The sequence below is a fragment of the Atta colombica genome, unplaced genomic scaffold (genome assembly GCF_001594045.1).
Source record: "Atta colombica isolate Treedump-2 unplaced genomic scaffold, Acol1.0 scaffold1, whole genome shotgun sequence".
NCBI lineage: Eukaryota > Metazoa > Arthropoda > Insecta > Hymenoptera > Formicidae > Atta > Atta colombica.
The window spans coordinates 2820883-2835048 of record NW_017259183.1 but is presented as its reverse complement, the minus strand read 5'-3'; the positions used below and the strand labels follow the sequence as shown (position 1 = coordinate 2835048).

Below are 14166 nucleotides of genomic sequence, written 5' to 3'. Positions count from 1 at the left end.
CTCTCTCTCTCTCTCTCTCTCTCTCTCTCTCTCTCTCTCTCTCTCTCTCTCTCTCTCTCGCGAGCATTCAGTTAAGTGAGGACTCTTTTTTGTTTAATTGTAAAAATTTAATGTAATTTTATCTCATCTTACACACTGTTATTAAATGAAGTATACAAAGCTTTCCTTTCTTAAGAGAATATAATGTCGATCGAGTCAATTGAAATGCGATCATAACGATGTCCCAATCGAGACCTGAAAAAAGTAAAATTCTTTTCTCATGCGTTAAGATAATTATTATCACAAAATTGATACCAAAGTGAAAACACGAAAAAGCTGAAGATTCGAAAGTGCGTAATAGCAGAAAGAAATTTTCTTCAAGAAATCTCCTATCAAGGCATAGGTAGAAGAAAAGCATTATGGTGTGATACACGTTATTGTCATTAAAGAGACAATGGAATTATAGAAATCAACGTTAGAAAAAACGAGAAATGGAAAAAAAGAAGAGAAAAGAAAGACAGGAAGAAAAAAGATAATAGAAACAAAGAGAAAAGAGAAGAAGAAACGTCCCGTTTATCTCATCCGCTGGTTAAGAAAGAAGCATACAGGATATCCCAATATCCCAGATATGTTAATCATATAAAATTCGTATGGAAACATAAGTCCATCTCTGAATATACCTTGTACATCCCATCTGCGGTTTTGTTGTCGTCACGAATGTTGGGTAACGTGGCGACCCTGTACGAATCTGAGCGGCCATGCTGTAAAAAATGGGCGATAAAAAAATCATGAATAAATCATGCGGGCATAATATAACAAAATACGAACAATCAAAATAAACGTACAGGTAAGTATATATATGGCAAAATTATAATTTAAAAATAATAATAACGTATGAGTCGAAATAGCACCGTTTTTTTATGTTTCTCACATATTAGATAGATATACGATTAAGATACACGAATAAAACACGTAGTGTAGAGAATGAAGTTCATTTTCTTATGGAATCAATCAAACGTCGATCTCACTGCTCCTACATTAGATTGTCCGCTCCAAATTTTACGTCACTTTGAAAACAGATCAAGACATAATCTACAATGTGCTCTTTGCATCCTATTTTTTCTCGCTTTTTGCAATTTTTTATCTTTTTGCCTCTCATCCAGTATCTTCGTTTTCTAACGCCCGAGATAAAGGTTAACGAACTTCGGAAGAGACAAGAAACACGCATTAAGAAACATGATTGCCGCTAAAACGGTCGCAAAGAGGGAAAAAGGCAAGAAACAGGAAGCAAAGAGCACATTGTAAATTAGACTTAATAGTATTGTCATCCATTCGGATGGCGCCACGATTCAACGTCGCGATCCGAATGAAGCAGTTTTCTCACAGTGCTCGTACCGAGCGTAGTTACGACCTTCTCATGAGAGAGAGAGAGAGAGAGAGAGAGAGAGAGAGAGAGAGAGAGACACGTGGCCGGCGCGCATTTGACACGTGACGTTGATGAGAGAGACGTCCGCAGTGCGCGGAACAGAGGCCCGATTTTCAAGAGCGACCTCGGTACGACCGCGTTCGGATAACGACCGCTTCCGGTAGTACCGGTTCAATGGAGACACCACTCACCATCGTCCACTATGCTCAATGCTCAATGGTATCCCGTAATCACGATTACGAGAGCTCACGATGTTTCTTAACTTTTCTTCTCTACGAATCAATCTGTCTATATACTTAACAGAAAAAATAACCAAGAAAAGAAATTATTACAAAATAAAGTTTCATTTATTCCATCTGAGTCTCTTCTTGTGTGTATATGTCCCTGAATTTTGACCAATTAATTTCTTAAAATTGATCGCGAATGAATAGACATAACAACGCGAAATCACAATATCTCTTGAAATGTAACATAAATGTTTTCTATTGTAAAGTAAATATTAATGAAAGAAATGACTGTGAAAATAGGAAGCAAACGAGTAAATGAATGAATCGAACTACCGCACCGACGAGATACTATAAGATTAAAGATCAGAGACCATGGGCATCAATCTAGAGCAAATAAAAAGGGCCTCAAGAATTCAGAGATAATTGAAGAACGCTGACATTATCGACAATTGATATAAATTTGCTATTATTAACATAAATATTTAGCTCAGACATTATTAAATTCATGATTTTTTTATTACATAAATGTTCCATAAATAAATATGCATACTTGTAAAGTTGTAATATCCTATATATTGCAGAAAAATTATAATTTTTTCTCTGCAGTTATCATCTCTGTTGATAATCAAACTTTGACGATAACATTAAAATCACAATTTTAAAGAAAGATCGAGTATTATTGAGTTCAAAATGCATGAATATTTCTACTAAACGAATAAATCATAAAATTAGTACAATATTATCAGTTTTTAACTCTTAATCATTTCAATATTTCACAAGAAACGCGAACTTCCGTAAGGATATTCGGTCTTTGATAGTAATATCTCGTCGGTGATCGAACATACATCGCCTTATTTCTCATCGTACATTAATTTGTAGCTTCCGAAAAATATTACAACAATAAATTATTGATACGTGCAGTTTATCATGTAGTAATACCTTTGAATTATCTATTGTCTCGACCATGAAAACTGACGATATTCTCACGTACCGGATGGACTAACTAACGAAATGCGAGACTCGTGACGCGGAGCGCAATTGCCGCGCGCGGCCGTTAATTCTGTCACGGCGCGGGCGGTTCGTTACGACCGTCGCAACGATTAGATAAAAGACTAACGAGCCGGCAAATCGACGGTTACAATCGTAAAAATGTAACTCCGACTTTGTGCGTAACACGTCCGGTCTGCCGTCTAGTTCGCGCCGCGCCGCGCCGTTGTCGTCGGCTCGTATACGTAAACGATCAATTTCATAGGTATCATTACCTCTGGTCCATCGTCTCTCTCTCTCTCTCTCGCTCACGTCGTCATTGAGGAAGCATGATTATGCAATTTTACAGGTCACATACGCACCTCGCTGATTGTCCGTACGCACACGCACAATCGCCGGCGTTTGCGGCGCGTCACCATTCGTTGCGTAAAGTGCATTGATACAAGTCGAGAATAAATAAACAAGACATCTTTTCAACTTAGTCTTAAAAAAAAAAGTAATAATAATAAATTTATTCGACATAAGCGCTTGTACCAAATTGCGAAATTAATATTTGACTTTCTTTCTCTTTGTGCTAAATTCACTCACACTGAAGAGTATCAAACGCGCCTCCGTAGACGCAGGATGAACACGATTTCGACCTTACGCTAATTTGCACGGGTCGGTATCATTTACGAGTTCACGGGTCGAGTTATAGAATTGGCTTGCTAGAAGCGGAAGTGGTCAAGCTTTGGCGACGGCAGGAAAACGCGTCGAGCGATTAGATCGCATTCTAGGACTACATTCGTTACGCAGCCCTCGATACGATCGCATTCTGTATATTTTCTGTTTCATATTGCGTATTTTTATGAAATGACAACAAATGATATCATACAAAGTAAGATTTAATTTTAATGCCAAATTGAATTCTGCTCTGTAAATTTTATGATATAAAAAAATTTGGATGAAAAATAAATGCCAATAGAGCGACGCTATTCGCTCTCTTTCAAGAAAATTGTCCATTAGTTTCATTCGTTTGTTCGTATCGCTTGCCTAGATTCGACCTTTTCAATTAAACCTAAATAACATTCTTATCTTTCTAACTTTCTAATCGTAAGTCACATTATTGATTAACAATTCTGAGTAAAATACATTTTCATTTGGAAAAAAAAAAAAATGTAAATCCAGTTCACAAAATGAAATATCATTTGCCTCGCCCAATCTTATTTTTTCATATTAAATATAAATAGATTTAACGGAGCATATGCCATACGAATTCTTGAAATTTATTCGGAAGAAACGAGCACAATGTTTCTTTTACAATTGCATAGAGGCATTGACTTAAGGCATTAAGGATTAACTTTCAACGATCGCGCCGCGGCGCCGGCGACGACGTCGGCATCGATGATAATCGCGACGACCGCGACGGCGACGCGGCAGAAACGGCGCCGCATGAGGATCGACGTCGCGTGCCGTTGCCAGGATTGTCTTAAAACGTGTTGAAATCCTCTGCAACTTACAGCGTATTATCGATTAATATACGAGAAAGATTAAAGAGCAATTTTACGCTATTTAACACGCTATTACGTTCAACGCGCATTTTTTACGTATAAATCTTTTTATCTACATAAATATAAAATGAAATCAGATTTTCCTTTTTAGTTCTCAAGTTCAGTCTATTTCAACGACAGACCATTCACCAAATTGCGGCTAGACTTAAATCCCTTTCATTCCCTTCTCGAGAATTTCAAGCATGAAATATCCAAATATTCAAAGCATGATTTTAAAGTGATCTATGATGTATTTGTCAGTTAAGCTAGGTGATGATACCATACCTTTCAGGTTTATACTCGGATGATAATTTTCATAGCTCCTCCTCTCTCCTTCCTATTTCGTGCCGCTTTCCTCGTTTCTCCCTACATTATCCACCCTACCGTTTTTTTTCTCTTTCACCCTCCTCCCCCCCCCAACTCCTCTCTCTCTCTCTCTCTCTCTTTCTCTTTTCTCTTTCTCTAACGTTTCTCACCGATTCGGCTCTATTTCTCTCGAGCCGTGGGTCGATGATGGCGATACGGAATCATCGGTGGAAACGCGCATGCGACCTACGACCTAGCCATCTCTAACGAGCGCCTCCCACTGTCACGGATCAATACCCAAGTAGGGCACCACCAGCGGCTCTATACGTGTTCTCTCTCCTTCTCTCTTTTCATATCTCGTCTTGTATGATCTTGTCTTATAGTCTCGTCTCGTCTCATCTCGTCTCTCGTCTTCACATGATGTACCTAATAATGTGCATAAACACGTTGATACACCGTGATCCCCACGATAGCACACCCGAGAGACACACAAGTGGAACATCTTCCTACTTTGGTGCAACCACTTCCACCAAATGCTCTGGATCACGTTGAAATCAATTATCGATATTCGATAATAATATCGAGAGAACCATACCGATAGATGTACTCTTGACACTAGCCAAATTTATTCTCATATATAAAAAATATAATTCTTTGTATATCCGAGAGTAATAAATGATTCACTTCGTAATGTTTATCATGTATTGTGTAATTCCATATTATCGAACAAACTTTATTACATTGACAATGAGTGATTTAACTTTACGATTCAAATTGACAATCGTGCAGCTAATCTTTTAATAAATCGATTGCTTATCAAGTTTATCTCTAATTGCCACCCGATATTCTCAATAGATAACGAAGCTCCAGATATTCGTCTTATAATAATAATAATAATGTATAAAAACTTTTTTAACATTGATTATTTTTAAATGCATTTCAAAATTTGCCGTTTCCAACAACTTTATAACTTAAAACAAGACAAAATATTGTGTTCTTGCAAATTTTAGAAAATTTTTTTAACAAACGCAATTATCATATCATTGTTTTGTATCTATTATAAAATGTTCTGCATTTTACACACAAAAATTTCTGTAGCTCTTTATTCAAAATAATTCTAAACAAATGTAAATTAATAATTTAGACAAATTAATTGCAAATAAAAATAAATTTAAAATGCAATAAAATGACATCTTAGAAGTCTAAAGAAAGAAGGGAAACGAATACTCATACTCTTTTTATTTTATATCGATCGACGAATACGTGTATATCGGGATTCTCAGAGGCTCTGATTATAATGCGAAATGTACATTTAAAAATAGCCTTACTTCACAAATACTCTACACCTTGCTAAGTCTCACAGTAATGGTACAAAACCGAACACAACGCATTAATTTCCTGACTGAAAATGAAGATATCATTGTAAAATACAATGATCGTCACGTACGTGCTATATTGAACCATATTTCATCCACGACCAAGCTAAAAATCGATTTCGTAAACGGAACAGATTTAAATTATTTATGAGAAAGTTACATGCGCGCGCGCATTTTATTGCTGATCGATATTATTCAGCTCGCATCGGTTGTGATATATCGTGAATAATTTAGGCCTGACCAAATTTCCCTTCAGTGCCCTCAAAAACTTAAGAGATATCACACTGCCTACGACAAAAAAACATCATTTCTGTAATTAATATTATAAATAGAGGTGGTTGTAAAATTTCAAATTAATAATCCAACTGATTTAAGTATAAGATTTAAATATTCATTAATATATCTTCTAACTAGCGTCTAGATAAAGCATTGTTGTGAATACCAGATAAGTATGATGCATGATTTATTACTTTGGTGAGAAAGATATATTATGAAAGAAAATTTTTAGTCTGTTAGAATCTTCTCTTTGAAAGAGAAAAGTTAATAATTAAGATGATCAAAGATCATAAAGCATGAGTCGTATAATTTAATGTGTGCGTGTTATGTGTATATGTCGAATTACTAGACACAATCTAGCAACTAGCGAGACTTGTATCTTAAAGGATTTGAAAAACAATCAGGAGTATTTTCATTTATCGACGAAAAGTGCGCGCTTCTTTGCGCCTACAGTCACTGAATGACTGACTGGCTGGTCATCTGACTGAGTGTGGCACTTTCATGCACCCTCACGCATTACTCACTCTTACAACCGCCACGAGAAGAGATCTATGCGTGTGACGTCATCGCGTGTCTCTAGACGTACGGAATATACATTCGCGCGCTCTGCTAGGCGAATGTTTCCCGTAGATATAGAGATACGCGATGTGGATGAGCCATTTGTTTTAGGTATTCGATATTCGGCCACTATCGCCGTTCAGAACGCGAACAGCACGTTGCCATGCAACGGCTGACTGACTGACTGAGTGACTGGCTGGCTGGCTGGCTGACTGGCTGGCTGGCTGGCTGGCTGATCGTCTGACTGTGTGTGGCCTTGCACGCATCCTCACGCATTACTCACTCTTGCAACCGCCACGAGAAGAGATCTCTACGTGTGACGTCACGCAGAGTGCGTAGCACAGGACGTTTTACGAATTGGGCCAAGAGGGAGAGATTGGTCATTTAACTCGAGCATGCTACGTGCCCCCTGTATGCATCAAATGTGATTTGTCGGACAAGTCGATTTTTCTCTTTTCAGATGCATTCTATCCGCAAACGTTCGCGGATATTATATAAAGAATAATTACAATCGATATTTTGGTTATACTGCCAAATATACATATATAACATAATTTTTATGATATTTTAATGGTCTTCATTCATTCGGTAAAGAATTCGATTTAATTTTAAAATTCAATATGTACGAACACAACTCAACAAAACTTTCAATTTTGATCATAACAAATTTCTCCAATTTTTGTTGTGTTTTATTATATTTTTCCCCTTTGTGAATATTTAAATATATCGAAGAGAATAAATTTTTCTTATATCTATCTTATGCAATCCATCCGACATCATTTTTTTTCGCTCTCTTTCTCTCTCTCTCTCTCTCTCTCTCTCTCTCTCTCTCTCTCTCTTTCTCGGAAAATTTAATTTCTGTGAAACAAGTCTCGTATATCTTGAAACAAACAGCGAATAATTTAAAATAATACATCTGACAATTATAAGCACGCAATTAAATAGTGTTATGTAAAAAGTAAATAATGTGCAGTTTCGAATAAATTAAAAACACGAACATGTGTCTCGAATATGTGTCATTATTTATTTCTGTTTAATTACTTTATAATACAATTTTACGTAATATCGTTCAATAAAAAAATTACTTGTTAATCTCTCGACTGATACTCCACAAAAAATTCGTTCACTTTGAAAAAATTGAATCGCGTAACTTGCTGAAGCACATTTTATCGATCTTGTCTTCACGATTCATATCATCGGCGCATATTTGCTAGAAATGTGTAATTAAAATTTTTAACGAATTTTAACGAGAGTACGGAATAACGGAACGAAATGTTAATTATCGCAATGACATTTACATCGAATGGTTTCAAATCCGAAGAAGTAAACAGCTATGATTGTGTATGGAAAGTATACTCTATGCTGTTTAATGATAATTGATGAATCTTATAAAAAAATAAGTGCAAAAAATTTTAGTCGGCTGAGGTTTCCGATCAATTTACGTAACACTCTCACACGTAAACTAAATGAGGATTGTTTATTGTAATGTTTGATGTTATCTTCCTTGAAAGGAGAAATATTTTGTAAAACTGTATGTAGTTTCTAATAAAATGTAATAACTATGGAAAAATATAAAAAAATTTTAAATTATTTTTATACTATTATATAAAAATATAGAAGAGAAGATGGTATTGTGGCACTCCAATTATATTTTACATAATAACTTCGTTATATACATAATAATCAATATTTAAAACTTGACAATTACATTCGTTAAAATTCTTGTTCTTAAAGTTCTTGTATCGATTCTGGACTCAAAGTTACGAAATATTTATTATACTTAGGATACTATTAATAAAAATGTGGGAATATTGCATAATGACCCAAAGAAAAAAATGAGTAATAATATGGCCTTTCATAAAAATAGCCTTAAAATATTAGTTTTGTTTAGAAAACAATACTTGGTTACAAAATTAACACAAAGTAAAACAATAAAATTAATAAAAAGTAAAACATTTTAAAATATACGCAAATGAATGTATATACATACTTCTGCATATAAGCTGCTCAGTACGGAAAATAGTACACGTAATATAAACTATAGATTAATAATAGAGCTATAATCGGTTATCAAATAATTATTTTGATATGAAAACATGAATCTCAAAAAAGAGATCGTGAGTAATCAATACTCAGAGGGTCACATTAGCAAAATGCCATGCTATTGTTTAAATTTGCAATTAATTCAAAACATGTACAGTCAAATAAAATGTTAAATAGCAAATAATGAACTCAAAAATACATATATTTATGTGATAACTCAAATGATTCAATATACTCAAGTTTAAGAAAAATAAGGAAGTATTGTAATTAAATGCTAAAATGTACCTCAAACACATTTCGAAATACTTGAAAATAAAAATGCGTTATAATAAATGCTCAATGCTATTGAGTATATTGGTATATTAACGTTATGGTATAATGGCGAGCTACTGAACAAATAATTCCATAAGTAATCATTATAGAATTCGCTATAATAGCGAAGATATTAAGGGAGGCCATAATGTATACACTAGTCATAATATCACTTTCTCCTCTGTAGCTATTAATATATATCACTGTATTTATTTATCATTTTGATAAAACGTTGTGATAAATAAATATTAAATAATTATAAGGTTATCAATTTTAAAATTATATGTAATGAATATTGTATAATTCATACAGATAAACATAATTATTAAAGATAAGAAATCTCAAGAAAGAGTCCGAGAGTCCAAATCAATTGTCAAAGTTTTACACAGCATCCCTTGTAACAAACGAATAATTAAAAAGTCAATTACAGACGCGTCTGCAGTTCATCTATTTTGCAAGATAATGTATCTCAGGTACTAGGATAAGTTCGCGAACGATAATGTTTCCGCTTTAATTATGATTTCTCATTCCTGTCTAGTACCTATTTACGTGAAGAATTGTGTCACCGCAAATTGTGTTTCGCTCTCTGATTCAATCTTATCCTAGATTAAACTTCGCGAACTCATTTTTTCAATTACAGCAATTCAATTATTCCACCATCTGACGAGCCGCATAAATGAACTCATGGATTATTCAATATGGGTTATGAAGCGAACTTCGAACATTCGTAAAATATTTTTAAGACACTCACGGAATTTAAATATTAAATTAAAGAATCAGACATTGAAATCCATTCCGACTTTAAAATAACCGATACAGATACGCGACAATCTTTCACTTGGGCAATGAAAATGCGAAAATTGGTATACTTAACTTTTTTCACCGTGTCCGCGATATTTATGGTGATTTATGATACAAATAGAATTCATCGAGATTACATCCCTGTAAAAGTATGAATAAACTTTAAAAATCCGTTTCTATCGACAGTCTCGTCGGTGATGTTGCGCGTGGTGCGGCGGGTCGAGATTCTGTGATTAAAATTGGATTTTCATCTATTCTCGTCAGGCCGTCCCTGAAAGTCTTTGAGACATTGAATGTATTTATGTCATAGTCATTAGAAGACTCTCTCTCTCTCTCTCTCTCTCTCTCTCTCTCTCTCTTGCGCGCGTGCGCGCACATGCATCATCATCTGATGCTTTTTCACTGATATAGACAAGAGAGAGACGCGAAACGATTGACGATTGACGTTACAAGTCAGCGAATGCATCGTTCGATTCATCAATAACCTATGCATCAAACGAAAGAAAGATTAATTTGACGCAACGCGTTTTCGTACACACACTGTTATCGTACAGTATGAATGACATATCACAGTTTCTGTTGCTTTAGAAAAATGATTTTTATTAATTTTCCAACATATAATTATCCAAAAATATTATCATCCTTACACAATTTTTTTCAGTACATGTTAATTGTGATTATGTTTTATTTTACGATAAAATACAGATTACTTAAATATATTGTATTTAATATGTAATTAATAGCATATATCAACTTTTTTTAACATATTTCAAGAGAATGACCACGACGCGATTATATTTTAAATTCAAAACATACAAATTTACATAAAAACATTAGCGTATACAAGCGCATTAATAAGACACGATATACAATAATTCATTAAAACACATGATAGAAATTTACATTCTCTTGGTCTTAAATTCCTTTATGTAAATCAACATATGCAATGGCCTCATGTGTTTCGCAAATTGCATTTTGGATCACCCTCCATATTGAGGGAATTTTGTAATTTATAGTGATCGCGTGTACCGGCGGTGTCATGGAAATTTTCGCAATACCATTTTCTCATAACAACCAACACGCGATCGAGTTAGCGCGCTTATTGACATAATCTATTTCAGGATCGACATGCGAATCGATTTTTCTTCTTTACCTTGACATTCTTAGTGTTTTAATTTTTAATATGTTACTGAGAGTTTATCATCATAGACCACGCAATCGGAAAAAATTGAAACAAAATTTAACATTGGTGAAACGCCATCTGCGTTTAAAAAACTATTTCTTTGTATTAAAACAAAAAAGAGGCGCATTTTCTTGCAAAAATTCTCCTCTCAAACAATTCATTTGTATTCCTTATGCTTAGTTTCAAGAAATAATACAGATAATAATCATGTACAGTTCTTCTCGTGACATAAGTAGAAGGAACAATCCCAATGGAATAACATGAATAACATGAATGAGATTGATCTATTGAATTTACTATCTAAATGGATCTATGTTAAAGACCGAAGGTATGTGAAATGCAGAAAAAAAGATACAACGCGTAGATGCAACGCATGCACAATACTTCCAATGAAAATTTACTTAACTACTCATTCATAACATGCGAGAATTTTATCTAAAACCAGAGACCACAGAGATGCAAACTGAACCGAACCAAAAAATTAAATTATCTAATTTGATTGAATTACAGCCAAAATTAAACTCTAAAAATAAAAATGCTTGAAATATAAAAAAAACTATAAATTTAATTTTAACACGTGACTCTAGTTTTCTATACAATGTAGATTTCTTAAAAATTAAATTACATTATTGTTACGTATATCTTTTTCTCTTAGATATGTCTAAAATAAAACAACAAAATTTAACAAAAATCACTATTTAACAATTTTAGAAAGTATATAAAATAGGAAAACTTAAATAAAATATTGATTTGTATAATCAAGGTATTGGCAAAAAATATATGTTTAATTTATATTTCGATAAAGATTCTCAATTATTTGTCCATTCATTTGTTGAATAGAAAGAAAGGTCGACAGGGAAGGCGTGCCGATGCATACACATGCACGCAATCGCTATTTTTCTTTTCTATACGACACCGGTACACGACCGGTTCGTGCTAGTTCATTTTAGTTTCCGCGTCGAGTTTGAGATAGGAAAGAGAGAAAAACATAGAATCGCGCAGCATAATCTTACGGACGCAGAGAATATCGAGAAAGAAGAAAAGAACGATGCCGTGCATTCTACATTTAAGATTTAGATTCTAAAGCTACATTTCATTATTTATGATAAAAATAACGACGTTCTATCATAATGCTACAAGAAATTAAACTTTTCCCATTTATTTGGAAAGGCTGTATCTGTCACAAAGAAAATTTGAAGATTCAAATTTAGGTAAAAGAAATACTTTAAAAGATGCTCCGAATTTGAATAAAATTTTTCTTTTTCAATAAGCACGAAGAGAGTATTTGTTTAATAAATATGAAACGAAGATAAACAATTTTTATGAATGATAATTCATAAAAATATTCTTTTAGCAGAATTTATTAACACAAAAATTTTAATTTTCTATTATAAAGAAAAAAAAAGAAAGTTTCATGAAAGAATCATTTTTCATTAGATTATATCTTTGTGTAATATAATGTTCAAAATTAATAACCAGACAATTTAGAGTAAAGAATATATATATAAAATAGGACTCCTAATAATTGTAAAAATATAATACAGATTTAAGGGAGCTACTTTGGAGTCAGTGCGATAAGATGTGCGCAATCTACACTTATATAATCATTAATAATATAATGTGTATTAAAAGATGTTAATTTAAATGTTTCGATTATCGATTTTAGTCATTCATCATATATATAATTACATACAAATTAACAAAGAATATCTTCTATCCAGTCCGGAAAGTGAGAAAAGCACAAACATCGTACAAAGAAATTGCCTGTCTTCTCGCGTTCTAATAAAGTTATTAAGAGTTAAAATTACGTAAAGTTAACATTGAAATTGTACAAAGAAAGTGCTTATCTCAATTCTCATTCTTTATTAATGTATTAATTATCTATTTGATGAAGATAGCTAAAATCGATAGCCAAAATGTTCACATCTTTTAATAACATCTTTTAATACACATTATACTATTAATGATTATATAAGTGTAGATTGCGCATCTCTTATCGCGCTGATGGCTCCAAAGTAGCCCTCTTAAATCTGTATTATATTTTTAATAACCAGATTTCAACTACTACTGAAAGTTAGGATATCGTCTTTATATAAATACAACTCGGTATATATTGAGATAATAAAAAATTTTCAACATTAAATGTTTATTAAGTAAATATTTAAGAAAGCAATATCTTCATTCCCTCAATATGATTTCGTAGTTGCAAAATCGATATATTCGATATATTCGATATATTTCACAACATATAAATGCGCACACCAAACTCGTGTAAAAGTTCATAGTTTGGTAAGTTCGACTTTTGATCTATTAGAATCTAAAGTTCCTACAAACAAGTCCCTTTTGTTGTATTGTAAAAATATTGTAAAAAAGTTCCTTAAGTTAATATCTATATTATTATTCAAATTGTATCAACTGAGATATTCAATTTTTATAGAATTGTAGTAGGTACTAAAAAAAATTTTATTCTGTTCTTTTCAGGTTCTTTTCCTAATTACTTCTCTGATCTAATAAAACCATTCAAGTTCGTCATTTTAAAAAACAATTTTAAAAATCTTAAGCAGAAGTCTTCGAGAAAATAATTAAATCCAATGGATCACAATTGGATTAACAGACTTTGAATAAAGAGATAACTTTAATCTGTCTTTAATTTGAATTTTATCGGAATTTTCAGGAATAAAAATTAAAATATTTTTTAATTAATATTAACATGTTATTTTAAAAATAGATAAATAGATTGTTTTGTTAAAAATATTTAAGAACTATTGCCTAATGAAACCATGCAATGATGTAACAAAATTTTTCATAATTGCCTTGTTATCTAACCTATTGATAAACATTGGAATCATTAAACCGAGTTGATTCATCATATAACGAATGCCACTGTTATGACGACGATTCATTTAAGATTGTAAAAGTTTTTTTATTTATATTCAGAACATAAAACAAGCATAAAATTGTAAAATTTCCGGAAGCATCGCTTTAATTTTGATAACTCGTCAGATGCTAAAAAATAAATCATGATGTGTACATACATACATATTATACATATCATACATACAATACACACACACACACACACGCACACGCACGCACACGCACGCACACGCACGACACACACGCACAAATATATATATTGGGTTGTCCGGAAAGTTCGTGCCGA

The 14166-nt window shown here is 33.0% G+C and overlaps 1 protein-coding gene across 5 annotated transcripts in view; it reads right to left on the bottom strand.

Annotated features, from left to right (window-relative positions):
* LOC108694149 (sodium/potassium-transporting ATPase subunit alpha) overlaps positions 1 to 14166 on the bottom strand; it is a 65693-nt gene that overhangs the window by 14555 nt on the left and 36972 nt on the right. For 3 of the 5 annotated variants that reach the window (XM_018203459.1, XM_018203467.1, XM_018203475.1), the window contains exon 2: positions 660 to 740. The exons of the other annotated variants lie outside the window; for them this stretch is intronic. In XM_018203459.1, coding sequence (XP_018058948.1) covers positions 660 to 740 — 81 coding nt within the window. The remainder of the gene's footprint in view (positions 1 to 659; positions 741 to 14166) is intronic. 5 annotated transcript variants of the gene reach the window in all.